The 23,338-nt window shown below is 31.7% G+C and overlaps 1 protein-coding gene across 1 annotated transcript in view; it reads right to left on the minus strand.

The window, feature by feature from the left end:
• LOC142322436 (KICSTOR subunit 2-like) overlaps nucleotides 1-23,338 on the minus strand; it is a 68,011-nt gene that overhangs the window by 7,402 nt on the left and 37,271 nt on the right. Inside the window, exons 5-9 of the mRNA XM_075361527.1 lie at nucleotides 22,721-22,859; nucleotides 18,466-18,647; nucleotides 15,081-15,243; nucleotides 14,048-14,146; nucleotides 10,748-10,910 (exon numbers count right to left, since the gene is read on the minus strand). Of these exons, the coding sequence (XP_075217642.1) occupies nucleotides 10,748-10,910; nucleotides 14,048-14,146; nucleotides 15,081-15,243; nucleotides 18,466-18,647; nucleotides 22,721-22,859 (746 nt within the window). The remainder of the gene's footprint in view (nucleotides 1-10,747; nucleotides 10,911-14,047; nucleotides 14,147-15,080; nucleotides 15,244-18,465; nucleotides 18,648-22,720; nucleotides 22,860-23,338) is intronic.

Below are 23,338 nucleotides of genomic sequence, written 5' to 3' on the forward strand. Positions count from 1 at the left end.
GCATTAAGCCTCGTGACTACACCAGTTGCTGACTGTACAAATGAGAATTGTTCTATGCAAGTTCTGAGATTACATTAATTTAGTTAGTGCCAACCATCACTGCTAGTAATGCCACACCTGCGCAAATTATATACTGTATGCCTGTGCATTTTAGTAAGAATCATTGAATTAAATAAACGAAAAAAATATTATATTTAAATGAAATGATAAATATTTTAAACTAAGTTGTGTGTGTAAGCCGTGCATCAGAAACAATCCACAATTGTAGGACTTTCCCATCATGCAGCTAAAGCTATGTGGTGGGAAAATCCTACAACTGTGTTGTCAGCTTTGTTTTATTCCATTCATAAAATGTTACGTCACAACCATGTTTAATTTAGAGCGGTTTGGTTTTAAGTTGATCACCCTGTAGAAAATAAAGCAACTATTGTTTAATCCAATCACTGTTGAATGTTTAAATTTAGTTTCAATCTCAAGAGAGATTTGTATGTAGCATCAATTTAAGACCAGTCTAAGGGATATCATATGCTGTGAATAAAATTAAGGGAGGGGATTACAATTTTCATAATTTTAAAATTCAACGCTGTTAGACAATGGTACCTGTTTATTACTTGGAACATTTTTGTACCTTTGGATAAAGTAAATTTCTATTTATTTCAACAATCTATTCCCTGTTATTACAAACATTAAAAAAAATTCCTAATAAACAATATTATGACAAATTTTCAAGTAATTTTGGGTTTCTATTGATTTTTCTAGTGTTTATGAGACAAATGCTCCCTCAGTCTAATTCAATATTTCTTTTAGTTTACCTAAAAATCTTTCAAACAACTGTTAAATTGCAATTTAGGTTATGCAAGGTAAAATTGGGTATGAATTTCAGTGGTGTAGATGTTTTTAAATCTAATACTGTATTACATTTTTGGTTGACACTGCTTAAAATGACAGTAGTTGTTTGTATTTTACACTTTTATTCTATAATTAGTGCTAACTAACATAACTTAAGGTATTCCTTAAGTTATATTTTCTTTCCATTTGTTATTTTTTTTAGTATCTATTGATGATTATTTTTTTCCTAATCAAAATGGCCATCTATATTTTTTGAGTTAACTAAAAACATTTTGTAAATAGTTTTCTAATTCTGTTTTTACATTTATCTTAATAATTGCAAGTACAGCTCATTCTTTATATTACATAAGTATTATAAAAATACAATTCTAGTTAAAATAACTTCACCTGTTCAATTTTTGATGGGAGTAGGAAATAAACAAAGAAATACTGTTTTCTTCTTTTTTTTTTAAATAAAATAATTTAAAATAAATAACAATAACAAAAAAAAATATGAATAAAACAATCTATTGTAACTTGCTATTCATCAAGATTAGTAAATAGTAAAATAAACGTATTTTTAAACTTAACATAACCCTTTCCAGTATGTTTTACAAATTTATTCAAGGTCATTAAACTTCTGTACAATTCAATATCAACTGATCAAGTGTTTGACAATAAACAAATCTAATGTTACTGGGAATGTTTTCATATAACTTAATAACCAATAATGTTCTTATTTTTAGAACACAAACAAACATAGCCATTAATTCATAAGGTTATGTGGTTATCAGTTAATTAATGAATGTAGATCATATTAAAAAAATAATAATTCTTGTAAATTAAAAAAAAATCTTATTTTATGATCACATAGATATATGTTTCCAAAAGATATTTTAATAACTATGATGCAGTTCCTTCCCAAAAGATATTGCCCTTAGTTACATTGTATTACCCAAAAATTTCCAAAATTTGTATTAATGAACAAGCCAAGTACTAATGCTCTCTCTCTCTCTTTTTCCTGTTTAGCCTCTGGGAATTAACGTTCAGGTATTACTTCAGAGGATGAATGAGGATGGCATGAATGTAAATGAAGTGTAGTCTTGTACAGTCTCAGTTTGACCACTCCTGATCTAGTATTCAAATCCGTATGAAAGTAACTGCCTTTACTAGGACTTGAATGCTGTAACTCTTGATTTAAAAATCAGCTGATTTGGGAAGACACGTTCACCACTAGACCAACCCGGTGGGTTAAGCAAGTATTAATACTAACAACCAAATGCTTCTAGTAACAGTGTAGTAGATCCTTTATGAGCCAGTATCCTTGGTGGTTTTGATCTAAATTTGTTTTTGGTTGGTATTTTTCTACTGTTACATTTTTTTGTGACTGATTTGACGACAGTGATTTGAGAGAATGACCAAATGTGTATCAAGTATTATTTTAAATTTGTTAATATAGTCACAGAAACATACAAAATATTAGTAGAAGTATTTCTAACAATGCTTTAGGCCAGATACAAACATATGACTGACTTAAATATTTTAATAATAGCCGTACATCTATTGATGATGATGATGAATATTTGGGATGATAATCTATTATCATTAGACCAGAAAATGTTATTGCTGTTTAGAATGTGATTATAGAAGACAACTGATGATATCTGTAACACAAATGTTTTGTCACAACACAAAAATAGTTGCTGCCAAATCCATGCTGTGACTGCTTATCAAACGAATAGAAACAGCATCAAATAAATTGAAAGAACAGCTTTGAAAAACCCAGATTTCCTTTCAAAGGTTAATACGTGATGAAAATTGAGTTTGTAAATAAGATCCTGAGTGTAAACAGCAATCATCCCACATTCATCTCAGGTAAAGAAAGAACCTTTTGTTGGCAAAATTTTCAGTCAAAAATAAAATAAAATTATTATTAAAATGTTTCTTTGATACAGATTGGATTATCCACAAGGAGTTTTTACCACTCAATTGAGTTAAAAGAAAATTTTATCGTGCTGTCCTAAGGCAGCTAATGGAAGTTTTGAGAAGGAAATGTCCAGATAAGTGGTGCAGAAATGAGGAGATCTTTCACCATGACAATGCCAGGCAAAAACATTATAGAAACAATTGTTATAGAAAATCCCACAATGAACAGCACCACAATAAATGTAAACTCTAATCATCCATGGTCATAAAAAATTGGTACATATAAAAATCTCATTTTAGAGCTTTACAATTTACAAAAAAAAAGAAAACAAACTGAAGAAGAAAATAGATACAATAAAACAAATAGCAATATCTAATGGTTTTGATGTTGGAATTGTGGAAAAGATATATAAAAAACAAACAAATACCTTAATAATTTTAAAACAAAATCACATATAAACAAACACCTCACAGGCAATTGAACACTACAGCATATTTACCTCATGGGTCACCATCGGACGCAGGGGCAGATTACCCACGACCTTATCACACCCAGGTGACCCCCATACATACAGGGAACCCCTAGGCTCCCAGCTGTATGCCTGTCCACCCCCTCACCCACCGACAACCCTTCTTCTACCCCTGTGAGACTCTTCCCAGTCATACAGCTCCTCTATGATATTCCTAGCAAACTTTGCTACAGCCATCCAGCTTTCCACGCTTTCTAACATGATCTGCTTCAGTTCCTCTGGGAGAACATTTCCTTTCCATCTATGGTGTCCAATATTTCCCTCCTCGCATCCTCAAATCGGAGGGGCCAGCAAAAGATGTGATATGCTGTCTTCCTCATCTACACACACTGGACAACTAGCGGAGTGATCAAGCTTAAACCTAAAAAGGTATTCTCTGACCCCACCATGGCCCACTAGAAAATGTGCAAGACAGTAATCCAGCGAGCAGTGGGCCCTCTTGCACCAACTTCTTAGGTCTCCAATTATGCAGTGTGTCCATCGGCCTCTATCGCTAGTGTCCCACCACATCTGCCATTCTCTCCTCATTTCTTCCATAATGGAGCTAGCCACTCTCCTTTTTTCTGCAGGTGTTGATGCCTGTTACTCTTTATTCTTCTTCCTGCGGGTGATCTCCAGATCGGCAGGTAATATTCCTGCCAACACATTCACTGCTTCTCAAGAAACTGTGCAATATGCAGCTAAAAAACACAGAGGCAGCTCTTTCTGTGTATTGATTTGAGAGCACCCCTGTATATGCCGTACCTAATGACCCCTCCCTATATCTTGGCAACATAAAGTAATGTTGTGTATATCACTCCAGACAGCCTTCTCTGCTACCTTAGTCCCCCACAGTTCAGAAGTAATCTGGCAACCAAAAAAGGAAAAGAGGTGTACCTAACACGGCTGACCATTTGCTGAAATATAAACATACGTGGTATCATGGATAACAAAAATAATTTAGAAATTTGGAACGACAATAAAAAAATGATTATACTTGAAAAATATTGCATTTATAAATTTAAAGAAAAACATAAAATGATTAATCAACACATAATTTTTGAAAATGACACTTTAATTAAAGACAGCGAGTTGTAGCAGTCGACAACAATATTTAAAAACATAGTTACATAACAGTTTTAAATTTACATAATTCCATTAAATTAATACATTTTCATTTAAATTCTTTATTTTTTCATATAATTATACAATTATTTACCAACTGATGATGCGGTATTCTGTTAAAGTTAACTATTGAAATTTTATTACAGCTTTCCATAATTGTGTATGGTGTTTGTTTTTTACATTATTATTTTGATATATATATATTTAAACAGTATACATGTAGCATAAGTAAATGATATTTATTTTTTTAATGTATTTTACACACACACACTATATATATATATATATATTGAAAATATATATTAGAAGAAAATTAACATTTTCTTCTAAGTTTTCGTCGGTTTTGTCTTTAATAAAAGTCGACATGTTTAAAATTTTAGTTCGATATTGTTGACATTATTTACACCAATCTTCTTATAATTAAATTCTCTATAATTTATGTTTAAAAAATGTATGATTTATTGCCAATTTAACAACGTTATTGTACGTCAAACGTAAAAAAATGTCTTTTTTGACCGTATTTTTGGCATTTTACATGGGATATCTTAGAAACTAAGAGAGATACAGTTTTGGGATCTATTTTTTTCAATTTCCCAGCTCAAAAACCATAAGAAACAATTGAATTTGCCCCTTAATTGACCTTCCCAGAATTTCAGAAAGCCTTAATTTACCCGGAGGAACTGAAACTCGGGCGAAATCCTTCACCCTGTATAACTCCTTCACCTATGTTTATATGAACTTTTTTATTATTTTTAGCCTCTAGAATGAGTTGTCAAAGTATTGCCTTATCCTCCTGAATCACTCTGTATATATATATATATATATATAATATTATATGAAATACAAACCCTCAAAACACAGTAATAAGTTAAACTTAGCATATGAATTTCTAAGAACTGGTTTTTGCAATATTCTACATCTTTAGTTATTAAATTCTGTACTTATTACATTAAAATATATTCTTTTAATGATTTGTCATTTTTAAAAATTCTAAATAAAATTAATATACAGGATACTAGTAGAAGAAAATCCAGCAATGGAATGCGTAGAAATTTAAGGTCACCTAGTAGACCTTTGTGGAGTACCTGTTCATATTGTACATAAAATGATAACAGAATCATAAATCGGAACAAAATGAGAATTTTAGTATGCCAGGAAAAACTTGTAATAGAATGAAAAAGAAAGTTAACATCTACAACTTTCATGGATGTGCGTTACGTAACATCATATATACAACATTAAGACCTAACCCACCGGGTTGGTCTAGTGGTGAACGCATCCTCCGAAATCAGCTGATTTGGAAGTCGAGAGTTCCAGCGTTCAAATACTAGTAAAGCCAGTTATTTTTACACGGATTTGAATGCTAGATCGTGCCAGTATACACGATACCATGGATATAAATAGTGGCATATAAATAGTAGGTACACAAAAACATGCGCGTATTCGAATGCAACATTGTGTCAAAATTTCAAAGCAATCAGTGAAGAACTTTCGGAGAATTAAGATTTTGAACAAACAAACATTTACATTTTGATTTATATGGATAAGATGAATGTTTGTTTTTTTAATTAGCCTTTTTTAACCCTAGATCGCCAATGTACGTAATTCTTACGTGTGTCAAGATATAAAGGCGCCATTGTGAGTTCTGTGATTCCCACAACTCCCCACCCTCCAAGCAGTGCTTCCGCTGCCCAGTACAACATCAGCTACTGAAGTCGCCACATTGTTTCTACCTCGTCCGTATTCGTCAGATAGAATATTCAAAAACTAGGTACGTAAATTTTACGTATAGTTGGTATTAATGCCCATTTATTATACGTATTTTTTACGTATAATTGGCAATAAGTCCTACTATTTTTGACGTAAATTTTACGTATTATTGGTAATATAGGTTAATTATTTTCTTTATTATCTTTTCAGCTCCAAAAATGTCGAAAATCTACACAGATCCCGATGAAATATTGAGGATGATAAATGAAATGTCCGACTTTGATGAAGATGAAGTGGAAGACAACGTAGAAGTGGAGGAATTAAAGGATCCTGATGACAGTGACGAAGACCCGGATTACATTCCAGATGAAGCCAAATCGAAGAAGAATTCAACAACAATATTTGCCAGATCGAAGTGTCTACCACTCGAAGTGTCTTGCCAGATTGTGTGTCTACCCAAAAAAGAAAACAAATTAAAATAAATGTCACCGAGCCTCGGGTGAGAGAAATTACATCTGATTTCATAATAACGTTAGACAACCAAGAGCTTGTAGGTAAAGATGGCTACCGGTGGAAAACATCTCCTCCAGTTTGGCAAGGGAAACTTGTAAAAGAAATATTATATACACAGCCCCAGGTCCAAACCCTATTGCTCGACAATGTCTCAGTCCGTTAGATTGTTTTTCTTTATTTATGACTGACAATATCTTAAGTAAAATAGTAGGACATACCAATGAAGAAATATCAATTGAAAGAGATCGATATAAGCAAAGTGGAAATTCCAGCCTAATGGATATGTCCTCGTTGGAAATAAACGCCCTTTTTGGATTGCTGATATTGTCAGCGGCATTAAAAAATAATCATCTCACAACTGAGATGTTATTTGACGAATCATATAGTGGTTCAAGGTTCAAAAGTACGATGTCGAGGACGCGTTTTAATTTTTTAGTAAACTGTGTTCGATTTGATAACAAAACAACAAGAAAAGAACGACAGGCACTAACTAAACTTGCTCCCATATCGGAAATTTGGGATATCTTCAGAATGAACTGTAAGAAATCGTACAATCCTGGTTCATACGTCACCATAGATGAACAACTGATTGGATTCAGAGGCCGTTGTCCATTTTGTATGTACATTCCATCTAAACCGAATAAATATGGGATCAAGTTAGTTATGATGTGTGATAATTCCACGAAGTACATGATAGACGCCATCCCTTATCTTGGGAAAGGCACCGTTCCAAATGGAAAGCCTGCAGCCGAATTTTTCGTAGAAGAACTTTTAACGTCAATAAAAGGAAGTAACAGAAATATAACGTTTGACAATTGGTTCGCAAGTATACCATTGGCTAAAAAGATGCTTGAGATGAAACTAACTGTCATTGCGACAATTAAAAAAAATAAAAGAGAACTGCCACGAGAATTTGTTGACGAAAAATATCAAGGCAGAAAATCAGGTTCCTGCTTGTTCCTATTTGATGACGACATGACTCTATTATCGTATAAACCAAAACCTAATAAATTAGTGACCATGATCTCAACTGCACACAAAGATGGTACAATCAACAAAGATTCCAATAAACCAGAAATCGTGATGAATTACAACAGCACTAAAGGTTGATACCTTTGATCAGATGACCCAAAACATGTGTTGCAACCGCAAAACTAAAAGATGGCCTTTGTGTTTTTTTTATAACATGCTTAATATTTCCACACTAAATTCATTTGTTATTTATACGCATAATAATTACAAAATTAAATTAAGACCACTCAATAGATTGCGATATATGTTGAAATTAAGTGACGAGCTGATAGCGCCATGGCTAAAAATTCGTTATGCACTCCCGAATATCAATAGCGATTTGAGGTTGTCAATCGGCAAACTTCTCAACCAGCCAGTAGAAACTGCTCCTAACCCAAGTCAGAAAGGTAGCAGAACATACTGTTCATATTGCAGCTACACAAAGAAAAGAATGACTACAACATATTGTGCAAGACCCGGCTGCTCGAAGCCGATTTGTGGGGAACATCAAAAGAAAATGTGTTTCCAATGTACATTGTAACAATATTATTTTTTGTACAAAATGTTAGTTTTTTAAAAATATATTTTATATTTTTTCCGTTGAATTTAGAAATATAACGTGTATTATTTTGTTTAAACTGTATGTATTTAAATTATTATAGCGTATATTTAAAACTTATGATGAAAAATTTTTTTACATTTAATATATATAAATATGTATGTATTTTTATTCATAATACGATTTAAATATATTACAATATAAGTTACAGTGTCTCTGCTCTAACCAATTTTTCTTAACATGCCTGTTTTCACGTTTAAAAAGAAAAAATCACATATACATGTAAATTTTACGTATTGTTGGTAATGATGTACTATCTATCTACATTGGCGTTCTAGGGTTAATAACCATCCTGTTATCATGATATGAAAACCCACCGGCTTGGTCTAGTGGTGAACGCGTCTTCCCAATTCAGCTGATTTGGGAGTCTAGAATTCCAGCATCCAAGTCCTAATAAGGTCAGTTATTTTTACATGGATTTGAATACTAGATCATGGATACCGGTGTTCTTTGGTGGTTGGCACATCTCAGAAATGGTCGAACTGAGAATGTACAAGACACTAATGTGTAAATGTACCAGATACCAATACCCAGGGAACAAAACTACAAAACTGATCATAAACATGAATTCAACATTATATGGTCTCACAACAATAAACATTTCAAAAATTTATTATTTCATCAACATTCATGCACCCAAACATCGATTATATAAGATGTATTCACATAAATACAGAGCATTTCATAATGTTCTTCGGAGTTTCGAAAATTCATTAACAAAAAACTATTCCACTCATAAGAATAAAACAAGTACTGTTCAAAAGAGTACTTCAAATAGCTTTTTCCACATATACTAGGCAGTTAGTAAACCATTTGCTTGCTAGGTGTCGACAATAGAGAAAATGGCTGCCACAGGAAGTGAGAAGTCGTTTTGTATGTTAGAATTTCACTTAGAAAGTCAGTAATTTCTGTACAACGTGCGTTTCGGTTGAAATTTCATAAGGAGCCAACAAGTGACAATTCAATTCGTGCATGGTATAAACAATTCAGTGAAACTGGTTGTTTGTGCAAGCAAAAATCAACTGGTCGTCCATCAACCTCAGAAGTCAATGTCGAACGTGTGTGTGCAAGTTTCATTCACAGCCCGTCAAAATCGACTGCGGCTGCAGGCAGAGAATTAGGAATTCTGAAAACAACAGTGTGGAGAGTTCTCCGTAAACGTTTATTATGCAAACTGTACCATCTTCAATTAATCCAGCGTTTTTATGATGGAGATAAATCATGTAGGCTCGATTTTTGTTTACAGTTACAGGAAAAGATGTTGTTAGATGAAGGTTTTCTAAACAAGATAATTTTCAGCGATGAAACTACTTTCCATATTAGTGGCAAAGTAAACTGTCATAATGTGCGAGTTTGGGGAACTGAAAACCCACACGCTTATGTAGAACACATTCGGGATTCTCCGAAAGTAAACGTTTTTTTTTTGCGATCTCTGAGAAGGCAGTGTATGGGCCATTATTTTTTATGAAAACGACAGTAACTGGCATGATATAGCTGGATATGTTACAATTATGGCTTATGCCTCAGATACTCAACGACTTCATTTTCCAGGAAGATGGTTGTCCTGCCCGTTTTCATAACGAGATTTGACAGTACCTTACACAACATTACCTCGGCACTGGATAGGACGTGCGTCTGAAGAAGACCAACACATTATGCTGTGGCCATCAAGATCACCAGACCTCACGCCATGTGATTTCTTTCTCTGGGGTTACGTGAAAAATAACATGTTTATCCCACCGATGCAGCACGATATCGCTGAGCTAAAGGATTGCATAATCAATGCAATCAACTCTATCGAAAATGACATGTTAGAACGAGTTTGGCAAGAGCTAGACTTTCAACAGAGCACGTATTGAACTTTTATAGATTTTAACAAAAACTGTTTGAGTCCCGGCATCACCTTGTACAACTTTCACTTAGGTAAGTGAAATACTTTTTTGTACTGAATTTTTGTAACTCCTAAGAACATTATGAAACGCCCCGTACTTGCAGGTATATCCCTTATCCGACCCATATCAATTCTTTCAAAAAGATTGAAAATGAAAAATAAGTTTTTTTTTAGTAAGAAATGATACACAATCCAATTAAAATTACAATGTTTTAGGTAAATTCAGCAAAAATAATATTTCCTAATTATTGGACTGGAAGAGCAGTCCTACATCCTGGTTTCAGTGAAAGACCCTAATGTGATCTATACTTTTACCAGCAGATACATGAAAAGTATAGCATAAATAAAAATAATATCTACATAAATGTAATACTTAAAAAACAAAATCATTGCATTAGCAAATGTCATTCTATGAAGTGGTGGTCTATTAGTCATATCAAATAAGGTAAAAAATACAAAAGTTTTTACAATTAAAATTAAAAAATAAAATAAAATGCAATTACATAAAAATTAAAATACACAAGTGTTTTTTTTCATAAAACACTTGAAGTATAGAATTATGGATTAAGAAAATATTTGAATAGATTTAAAATATTAAAATTTCATATTATTTACTATTCAGTTTTAGATTAGCGAACACTCTATTCGACCGAAATTGAGCAGCCAGTTCACTTATATGATTACATATTGATGTTTCTCTGTCATCTTTTTTAGAATCAAAAACAACAACTAACGTAATCCTTGGATCGATATTACTCATAAAATATGTATATTGCTCCTGAAAGAAAAGAGAAAAAAATAATTAATGAGAATATATAATTACTTTAATTAAAAATATGAAGTCTATCAAAATATTTCTTCAACTATTTTTTTTTTTGTAAATTTTTTGGATACATGCACACAACTAGCCTTATCTATTTCCAAGTATTCAATACTTGATCTAACATTGTTGCCACCCATAAAAACTACTCTATTAGCCTGTTTGGGTTTGCATGTAGGTCTGTCAGCAAACGTTATTAATATCTTTAACCACCTCAATTTATCATCGTACTTTCAAAGAGCATATCAATTATGAAAAGTCTGTCGGCGCAAGGTCAGATGAACAGGATATCTGAAGAAACAGTTGTCTTCTTAGTTATGGTAAAAAAACACATGAAACAAGAGTAATGTACACGAAGTAGTGTTCACATGTCATAGAAGAAGCTTTGCACCTAACAAACATAATGTATCCATAAAATAATGGTTGGGTTTGTCATAGTTTTTAACAACACATGACAGAGACAATAAATATATGAAAGTAAAGAGAAATTGCCAATTTTTTGATGCATAAACAAATTTTAGTTCCAGCGCATGTGTGCATGTTACAAGGTCAACTGTCACATGAAGCTTGTTATTCACCCTAAAAAAGGTACATAGGGAAGTTCCATGTGTTATTTTGCTTCTTAAGTTTAAGAAGCAAAATAAAAAAAGTGTTCAATTACACTTGTTAGGTGTGAACATCATTGTGTGCTTAATGATTTAATGAAGAATCACCACATAAAAATAACATATGCTTAAGAGACAGAAGACTTGGAAAAATAAGCAACCTACTTTGGTGGAAACAACCAGAATGACCATCAATATCTGACGTCGTTGAAGTTGTGTAAACAAGTTATTTACATAATTCAAAGAAATCAAAGGCGTTCCAAAAACAACTGTACATGTTTTTAAAAAAATGGCGTGCATTACCATTTATAAAATTTGGGTGTTAAAGATTTATCTACAGGACAAAATTAAATACGAGGATTGTTTTAAAGTAAGGCTTTCAATTTGCTGCGAATATATATGATGTTTGTGTAGCTCAGTTATTTCAGCCAAGACATTTTATGGTAAGTTGTTTATATTCATTCATTTATAATGAGTAATCCCGCCAAATGAAAAGTACGACAAGAATCTGATTTTTGGTGGCAAAAATCAATTCTGCAGCTGAAATTCACAGGTAAATTTGTGACATTTATGAGCCAAATATTATGAGTGAAAGTAAGACAGTGCTGCCATTCATTTTGAGAAGAGTGAATGAATTTATGATGAAGAATGTAGTGGCCATTGTCGATTGATGATTTGATTGAAAAAGCTGACAAAAAATCTGAAAAAACCAGCATTTCACTTGTCATAACTTTCTTCGATGTTTTTTGATCATATTGAAAAAAAAGGTGATGGATTGCTTGATCAACATCATTCTTATTCCAATACTGAGTCATAGCAGCAGTTGAAGCGACAGCAGCAATTCATCATCTCCTACACCACGTTCAAACAAGAACTTTCGGTAAAAAACCTTATGGTTACTGTTTTTCGGTATCTTGTTCATCAAATTTAATGATCGCAGAACTATTGTGAATACAGATATATATTGTAAAATCTTAGATCAGCTATAAAAAAACAAATGAAAAGGGATGCTATCCTGAGGGATTTTGTTTTTGCATGACGATATCTGGTCAAACACAGCAAATCAGACAGCGAGAGAATTAGATATTTCACAAAAAAATGTTCAATCGTTTAGCCTATAACTTAGCTGTTAGTGATAATTTTCTTTTTCTTCACCTTAAACAGAAGCTTACATCACAAACGTTTAATGATGATGACGAACTGAGAAATTGCATTATAGCGTCGTTTAAGTTACTGGTGGTGTAATTTCTTGAAGAGGAAATGAAGAAGCTAGTGAAACACTATGAAAAATGTGTTGCTGAAGGGAGCTATGTGGAAAAGAAATAAATAAATGTACATTTTATATGTATGTAATCAATTTTGTTCAAGTTTTTCAGTTCTATGTTTACTTCGAACCAAACTTACTTTAAAAACATGCCTTGTATAAAACACTTTTTCTGAAAAAAAAATGATACTCCTTGCTTAGAGGTGTAGCTTCTGAATGTTGGTTTAGGGGAAAATGTTCAAGAATAAAATGCTTTAGAATAATGTGCAGCAATGATGATGTTATAAAAATTGAGGGTTTCTATTTAAAAAAGGGAAGTAGGTTACCGTACTTAAAAACCAGTGGAGATTTTGAACAAACCAATATGATATTTTTAATGCAATCAAGAATCAGGGAAAATTTCCTTATTTATAGATCTTTTAGTTTTCTAGCTTATGAAATCGTAACAGTGATAGATTACATATGAACAATCCGTATTACACAGAGGCAGAGATAACAAAATGTCAGTAAACTACAAGCTATAGAAATGAAATTTCTTAAATCATGAAAACCAAGATCATCTTAGGTACGTAAAGTAAGAGTGCTTACAAATATAAGAAATGTGATGGACAGGAAGTAAACTATAACAGGATAGGAAAAGTGTGATGCACAGGTTAATGATAGTAAATTGCTTTGATCTGATGGATAGATCCTGCTAGAGCTTTCATACTGAGGATATCAAGAGGTTTATTAGTAGACACTACGAATCCTTTGAAACTTGCAAGGAGAACTGCCTATAGACTGGCCCTGGGACTCTTGTTTTCTATCCAAGGTCTGAAAAACTGCACAGTGAGTCTAATGGATGAAGCACCTATAGATCACAAAGATAGATAAAGTTAAGGAGTTTATTAAAAGTATGATGTGAAAGTACAAAGGATAACAGAGGATAGTAGAATAGAATGAGATGGCAGTCTGTTATTCACTGTTCCATCAGAATACTGGATAAGAAAAAAAAGAACAATATTTAATTTTTAAAAGTTGTTACAAACTTATGAATTGTTGTTAGTATTATTTTAATTTTTATCAATAAAAATCATATATTTATCAATAACATTTTGTGTGTGATAAATTTTCTGTCCATTTTAAAAAAAAGAAGTTAAATAAGCAGGTATTTATTGCAATTAAACAAAAGGTCTGTGTTTTGACTGAATAAATAAAAATTGCTGTTAGTGTACAAAAATACAAACCTTAGGACTGTAACAACAAATTACTCTATCCGATGTTGTCAATTCTGTTCTCCTATCAGTTATAGCTTTACCGACTGTTGGTAGTTTATCTGCCAATTTCTGAAAACACAGACAAGTTGTAATGTAAATTTTTATTTATACTGCTATTAATAAATAAGCCACCAAATATATAATTAACCCTAGAAATGTAAGTAGCAAAGTAATGTGTTAACAGGGCTATTTATTGAATTTTTTTAGCGCTTTTTAAAACTACATTTTCCCAAAATATAAATTAGCAATAGTATTACATATTTACACATTTAAAGGTAAATTCTTCAAGTATTAATTTAAAATAATCAATTCACGGCTTTTGCACCACAATAATGCGCCTGCTCACACTTTATTGCTTGTTCATCAATATTTAGCCAAAAACATCACTTTCATGATAACCCAGCCACCATATTTGCCAGACATGGCCCCGTGTGACATTTTTCCATTCCCAAAAATAAAGAGGACCGTAAAGGGTTGTCGTTTTACAAGGATAGATGAGATTAAAAGCAAATAGCTGAAAGAGCTTAACAATATACCAAAGACTGAGTTCCAGAAGTGTTTCGGGGATTGGAAAAAATGCTGGCGTAAAATATCTAAAGTGTATAATATCTAATGGGGACTATTTTGAAGGAGATAACATTAATGTAGACAAATAAATAAAATTCTTTACAAAAAACAAAAATTCTTGTTACTTTTTAAACACACCTCGTATATACAGAACTCATTGAGCCAAATTTCATCTGAATTAATCCATTCTGTATGGAGATATAAAAAAAACAAACAACAAAAAACAGGCAAGCATACATACTTCCAGAATTTTTCTATACTGAAATTGTATTTTTTGATTAGAGAGTAATGAGACAAACTACAAAATCCAGACATGCAAAATTTGTCCTGATTAGTATACTTTCCCTTACACAGTATATTGCATAAGTATACAGTATAACTGTATCATCAGGGAAATAAAAATAATATTTAACAAACATTTTTTTAAAATACACACCATTGGGTAGCCAAGCATTATAGTATATTCATCTAAAGGTTCAATAGCTCTTTCTGGATGTTGATAACCAGGACCAACCGTTGTCATTAAATCATCCCCTCCACTAACAGAAAATATCAACATTATGCTCTTTGCATCATACTTTCTTTGTAAGCTATGTAGCCTGCAAAAAAACAAAAACAACTATATAATTTATACTATTTTAAAATGCAACATGAAAAGTAAAATTTCCCTGTAAATTTACAAAAACATTGTTATAATTATTAGATAAATAAATATTACTAGTTATATTTCAATTATAGCATGAAAAATGAAATCATCTGAAGCTGTCACTTCATCCAGTAGGAATTTACAAAAATTCTGTTGTATTACTGTAAGGTGACTAAGAAAGGGTATGAGAAGGAAATGTTCAGAGAAGTGGTGTAGGAATAATCGAATCTTTACCATAACAATGTGAGACCATACACTGCTTTTACTATACAGCAGTTTTTGCTGAGAGACAGCCAACTGCCATATTGGAAAATCACGTTGAAAGGTTGAACATTTGATATAACATAGGAGATTCAAATGGAATTACAGGTAATACTGAACATACTCACTAAAATGACTTTCAGAATGCATTCTGTTCGTTCCACAATTACTTTGTGTGGCATATGAGTTCTGAAGGGACTACACTTTAAAAAGTGATGAACAAAATCCTGGTATGATATGATAATATTTAGTATTACATTTTGGGGACTTTTGGGTTGTGCCTTGTATATATACAGGTGCCCTGGGATGTGTTGGCAAACCTTAAAAGCTGATTCAAGACACAAAATAATCAATAACTTTCATGTTGACAAATGCACAATTCATTCTTCCTCTGTGTGCTTTTTTTATGTCCTTCACTAATTGAATTAAAAATAACTTCTATAATTAATAATAACAAAACAAGCAAAAAGTTGCCCAATTTAACAATTTCAGGCATATCACAACTGTTTGTTACTTGATTTGAACAAATCGGCTATCATTTTGTTGAAATAGATGGTTTAACATTTTATCTAGTACAACATAATTTAATTAAACTAATATTCTTGTAGCTATTAATGATTACAATGTTTAAATGGCTGACCTTTTGGAATTTTCAAAGGTCAAATTTTAAAACTTATTTAAGTTGCAGATGTTTCTATACATGAAAAAAATTCTTGTCGTTAATTCTTCTTTTCTGATTATTTATGACGCCACAGATAATAGTTAATTGGCGTTAGGTCAGCTGACCTGGGTGGCCAATTACTTGATTCCCCTTACCTGATCCACTAGTTCATTAATGCTATATTTAATTCCTAAGTTCTTGACAAAAATGAGGAGCAGTCCCATCATGTTGAAAAAATCATTTTTAGTCTCACTAGTGGTCGAATTATCTTGAATTTAAATTGAACAGAATATTTTTAAACAATTAAGGAGTTTGAAAGTTTTTCAACAATTATTGTAATAGTTTGAAAAATATTTTTTATTTAATTAATTTTAACCTTTTTAGTACTAACATACTGTAAATCTTAATTCATGCTCAGTCTAGGTAATCTTATTAAAGTTACTCTTTATCTAGTCATACTCTTATCTTTCTATCTCTTTATTGTTACTCTTTATCTTTATCTAGTCATTCTCTATATGATTTATCACTTCACCATCACTAGAAATGAATATTATTTTAATTAATTTAAAATTTAAAACTTTTTTTGTAAACAAATTTTAAAACACAACAATTTTTATTATTTTTTTTTTTGTCTTCAGTCATTTGACTGGTTTGATGCAGCTCTCCAAGATTCCCTTACTAGTGCTAGTCGTTTCATTTCAGTATACCCTCTACATCCTACATCTTTTTATTCCTACAAATTTTTATTATAAATAAAATTTAGTCTTCTTTTGAACAAAACTAAGGGCTCATCAATTAATATATTTTGAAAAGGATAAAACACATTTGAGAAATTCTTTTTCAATTTATCTAATAATTCTTGAATTCTTAAAAGAAGGAAGCCGGGTGGTTGATCTTTACTATAGACAAAATGAAGCATACTAAGAATGTTTATATATCTATCTGTCCAGCCATCGTTTCAGAAAATACTGGGGAATCTAATAACCTGTCTGTTGACCATACTCTTTTATAGAATTTTTCTTATTTCTTAGCATAAGCATGATCAAACTCAAAAATGTATACAGTTCATCTATGTTGGTTGGTTTCCATTGTTATAAATTTGAATGAGAAAGATTGGTTTGTTCAGAGGCTTGGGTAAAATATGAGTTCGTTTCATTCACTATATGTTTATTAATTTCGGGCATTACTAGAGCTTTAATGAGAAGAAATAAATCCTGACAGTGTAATTTTAGCACCAAAACACATTATTAATGTATGTGAAGGGGGCGATCGCAAATACTGAAACATTGAGAAACGCTGATATAAGGGAATGAATCAGGGCATCAAAGAGAATAAAAATGTTCATGTGGACAAATGCCCTGTCCCGCTTCATCTTTTGTCCGTCAACCATTTTGTGTTTTTTAATTAAAAATAAACAACTTATGTATGGATAAAGATATTTTAATAATATAACATGTAAAACATTATACAACTAAAAAATTATAAATTTGAAAATTTTTATAACAAAAATTATGCAGTCTGACAACTTTGTATCTATTTTCATTCAATAATAATAGAAATTATTTTTAATTCAATAAATGTAGAATATGAAAACGGGTACAAAGAAGTCAAACTATATCATTTCTGTTACCCACTTTTAAAAACTTTAGCTGTTTATAAACCGATCTGAATGAATGAGGGTCATTTTGTTCACAAAAAAAAACTTAACATTTTAACTAATAAAAAATATTTGATAAAACTAACATTTACCCAGCTATGAATGAATAGAAAAACTTAAATGGTTACCATTTTGGAATTTTCAAAAGTAAGTTTCCAAACCTATTTATGTTGTAGATGTTATTGGATAAATGGAAATGGAATTTCCTTAAAATATCCAATCCATTCTTAAGACATAAATTTTTATTGATTACACAAAATAACAGAGGTAAAATGAAGTGAGATAGATCGTTTTGTCCAGAGAACATTTTTGTTTATTTTAAAATTCTAAATCAGTGCCATAAGTTTGGCCAACATTTCTGGGAAAATTCTGATTTAAATGTTTAAGCAGTTTACAATGCATTCAAATCAGACAAACCAAACGGATCTTAAATATTGTTATTTCTATTCCTGAAGCACTTAGTAAAACAGTTCAATGTTTCAGCCCTTGCATTAATATGGTAATACAGGATGCTTGTTTACACAAAAAAAAATAAAATAAAATATACAAATATAGTTGAAATATATATACATGTGTGTAAACTATATAAAACCAACCTATGCATGTGATCGATGTTGTGTTTACTGCATAAAACTCTCATATCATGGGGTGTTGTCTGCTGAACTAAAATATGATGAAAATATAATGAGAATTTACCGACAATTGATGATTTCAATTTTACAAGCCACAGATATAAAGCAGGTAACTGGCTACCTTTCAAAAAACCCAACTTCCAGTACTGAAATTAAAAAAATGACAAGCTTATTTAAATGTAGCTTCTAATAATCTATTAATAAAACATTTAATTTTTTAATGATAAGGGGTGACACACAGAAAACTGATGATTTTTAAATAAGCAATACTTTCTTTTCTGTTTAGCCTCCGGAACCACTGTAAAGTATTACTTCAGAGAATGATATGTATGAATATAAATGAAGTGTAATACTTCATTTACTTCAAGTGTAATACTAATGTAAATAAGCAATACTTAATGTTAATTTTAAAATTAAAATTATGTTTATTGAAACAAAACTAAAGCTCAATACATGCCATTTGAATGTAATTAGGTTCACCTTTCTTATGAAAAAATAATGTCCTTCAGGTGACGTCCATCAATTTGAATGTATTTCTCAAGTGTCTCTTCTTGAAATCCTTCATCACATGGGACAACATCTCTGGAGAAATGGTAGCAAGTTCTTGAATTATGGCATTCTTTAACTCGTCCAAATCGTGGGGTTTGTGGCTGTAGACACAGCTTTTGAGGTATCCCCAAAGAAAATAGTCAGACTGATAAGTCGGGAGATCTTGGGGGCCACAGAACATTGCCAAAAAGTGAGTTGATATGTCCAGCAAATATGTGTCGAAGAACTGCCATTGAATCATTTGCGGTGTGTGCTATAGCACCATCCTGCTAGAACCAAACATCTTTTAATGTGATTCTTCGTCTTTTCAGTTCTGCTTGAAGAACATCTGATGCATTTGAATGTATTTAACACCAAATTAACAGTGATATTAATGCTATTTTCCTCAAAAAATATGGTCCAATAATGCCAAAAGAGCCTGAGACCTTGTGACAGCGCACCAGACTGTCACAATAAGAATTTTGTACGAGTGGAAACTTATTTCTTTATGTAAAATTCGTCTACCAGATTCACGATGCGATTGTCACATTTAGCAAACTGCTAAACACAGAAGGCTTTCTGTTCAAGTCGTCATCTTTGTTAGTAGCACTATCAAGCAAAAAGATAGGGAATCAATCTATGGCCATGAACATAACCAAAACTGTCCTTGTGCTCTTTGATTCTAGCCTTAAATCAAATTGTATACCTCATCCAGGAATCATTATAACAAATTAAAACCTAATATTGTTTTTTTGTACACCCAGTATATTGCGTTAATTGATGATATTGGCTTAATTTAGAGCCTTTGTATGCGGTGGTGTTTTAAAAACAACTAACTACAAGGCTATCACTGTATTGGGAAAGGCTCTCTCAATCGATTTATTGGTGAAAGTTCAGGCAGCCATGTGGAGATTGCAAAGAGGCCGGGAGGCCGAGATGTTTGGTATGCGGTTTCAGACTAAGCCAGTACTGGAACGGAACAGTGATCACAATGCATCTTGGTAAAATCTGGCATATTAAATTTTAGGTGAGAAAAATTCCCACAAAAAATATTACGTTTGAGATGCTTTTAAATTTGAAGGTTTACTAGTACAAATGAGACTAACTGTGAAATTTTAATAACTATTTTCAGTAATGAAAATGATAATTAACTGAAAAGAAAATGTTGCAAGTTAACATGATATCTGCATAGAAATAATGTTCAAGTAGCTGAAAAAAATTGTAGCTCGATAGTTAAAGGATGGATCATTGAAATGAATGAAGAAACATTGAATGAAAATTATGAGTCATAAAAGTAGCTGCTAATGCAAATTTTACGCACTATCCTGAAATATGTAATACTGTGTTTATATAATCAGGCTTTTTAGTTCATGTAAATCCTAAATAGTTCATAAAGAGCTAATTTCAAAAAAGTATATGATGAATTCATTTTCATTAATAATGAATGACTTAGTACAAAGCGGCTAACCAACCCAAATTTTTTTTTTAGTTTTTGGGATTCTTTGCTGTTTTGGTTTGAAAATAAACTAGTATCTACATGGAAATTATGCTACAAAAAATAATATACATACTTGATTTACAATCCCTAAAATTGTGGGTGGGGTGTAAATAATCGTAATTTATGAGAATTGTTATATCTCAGATATGATTTATCTTCTTTTTTTCTGTTTACCCTCCAGAACCACCATCAGGATTACTTCAGAGGATGAATGAGATGATATGTATGAGTGTAGTCTTGTACTGTCTCAGGTCAACCATTTCTGAGATGTGTGGTTAGTTGAAGCCCAACCACCAAATAACACCAGTCAATCTAGTATTTAAATCTGTATAAAAGTAACTGCCTCTACTAGGATTTGAACCTTAGAACTCTCGACTTTGAAATCACCTGATTTGCAAAGGCGCGTACACCACTAGATCAACCTGGTGGGTAGATAAGATTTATCTGGAAACCTAATTCTTTAACCAAAATAAACAGAAAGTTTTGCTTTGTGACAGATGGAGACAGTGTGAAAAAATCCAAAAGTATTTGTAAAGGTTTCACAATAATATAATAGTTTTCAGAAACGTCAGTAGGTAAGTAGGTACTACTATGCATTCTACGTTAAATCTCAAACGATATTGTGTTAGCTTTTGTCAAGATGATGGAAATAAAAATAAAATAGTTGCTGAAAAAATTTAATTTGTGTTAATACATTTGATGAGAGTCAGGCATGCATGATACAGCTGGCTTTGCTGTGCTGCACTTCCCTGCCCCTGCCTTATATTACGACTACCACCACCTCGCTCATATATAATACTCGAGGTTTGGGTGCATTTTAAACTAATTCAACAGCATTTAAATGAATGGAAGTAAATTAATGAATTGTTGTTTACCTTCTTTAGTTTCCGAATCAGTCTTTAAATTTTCATTTAAGCAATTGTATGAGATAGAATGCTGCAAGACAAATTTTGAATGTCTATTGTGTATGCATCTGATATAGAATCCAGCTTCTGCACACATATTCTATAAGATTACCTTTTTTTTCCTCTTTAGCCTCCAGGAATCACAGTCAAGTATTACTTCAGAGGATGATATGTAAGTGTAAGTGTAAGTGAAGTGTAATCTTGTACAGTCTCAGGTCAACCATTTCTGAGATGTGTGGTTAACTGAAACCCAACCACCAAAGAATACCGGTATCCACAACCTAGTATTCAAATCCGTATAAAAGTAACTGCCTTTACTAAGATTTGAACATTGGAACTCTTGACTTCGAAATCAGCTGATTTGCGAAGACGCGTTCACTACTAGACCAGCCAGTGGGTTTCTATAAGACTACCTACATTTTCCCCAAAAGTCGATGCTTCAAACGCAAAAATTGGAAATTTTCCAATTTTCACAAAAATAACCATTTTTAGCAGTTTTTCAGAATTTTTTTGGTGGGAAATACATCAATCAAAATGCATAAGGTCTCATTTTATAGGTTTTGCAATTTTCTACAACGTTTGTATTGAATGCGCAGAAAGCGAAAAAAAGTGTGTTTTTGCACTAAAACATATATGTTTACATCTATGAAACAAACTTCAATATATCCCGAAATTGGTTTCAGAGAACAAATTTGTCAAAAACTCAGTACTTTTTGAGCTCTATTGACTGGTCTAATTAAAGACCAGATTTTAAAACATCTACAAAGAAAAAAATAAATGAATGAAAAATCTGGATTAACTACCCTCAACACAGTATAACAAAAGCTTTGCATTCACTTAAAAGTTATGCATAAAATTAGGCCTGCCCATCTCTTTGGGAAGGTTTAAAATTTGGAATGTATGATTACTATACCCCTTCAGTAAAGTAAATACTGTAATAACCAGTAATAAATAACGGAAATTACATATAAATACTGAAATGCTTTTACGCAAATACTTAAATGGAAAAATTTCTTCTTTCCAGTTTTAGTAGTTTATTAATTAATTAATAAAGAGATTATCTTAAAAATTTCTCCTTTACCTCTTGCATGTTTATACATTCAAGAGAACAAGAGATTCAGAAGCTATCTAGTTAAGTATGAAAATTGTTTTGGATTGTTTATCTATGATGTTCTGCTGCCATTTACTGAAGGCTAATGGTATGTTCTATGACATTCTGTAGTGCTGAATCGATAAAAAAAGAAGAAAATTTAGCTCTTAATGAAAAATAAAATTAGAAAAAAGTTACCTCTCTACTCTGAAGACTCTTCTCCCATGAGGTTAAATGAGTGTGTGCGATGTGAAGATGAGTTAAACAACTTAAAAATTGCCAGTTTTGCAACTCAACTAACGCTTCAAGTAAATTTCTTAAAATTTCACATTCAAGACTGCAAAAAATAATAAGACAAAAATTTTATTTTAACATATTAATTACAAATACCTATCAGATATAACATTTATGGGAGGTTATTACCTTGTAAGCCTCAAATAAGCAATTTTCAAAAAATTACTAATACTAGATGAGCAAAATTTGGTAAATGCAATTATCAATTTAAAAAAATAAAAATAAAAATCGACAAAGTTTAGGTAAGGAGAGCTGGATAAACTGTGGTATCGATGAAGTGGTGGTCTATGTTGGAAGTGATAATTATCGAAAGAATTACATGAAATATAAAATTTAAGCAGTTTTATTATCACTGAACATCAGTGTATAAATTCAGTGTGTGAACTTAATCACTGAACATCAGTGTGTATTTATTTAGACAAGAATGAAATTAAAATATTAATCTTTGGTTGAGTTACAGTTACTTAAAAATATTGTTTTCTCAAAATTTTTAGTCTTTTTTTATCGTATTGTATAAGAAAA

This window comes from Lycorma delicatula, chromosome 1 (assembly GCF_047948215.1).
Source record: "Lycorma delicatula isolate Av1 chromosome 1, ASM4794821v1, whole genome shotgun sequence".
In the NCBI taxonomy this organism is placed as follows: Eukaryota; Metazoa; Arthropoda; class Insecta; order Hemiptera; family Fulgoridae; genus Lycorma; species Lycorma delicatula.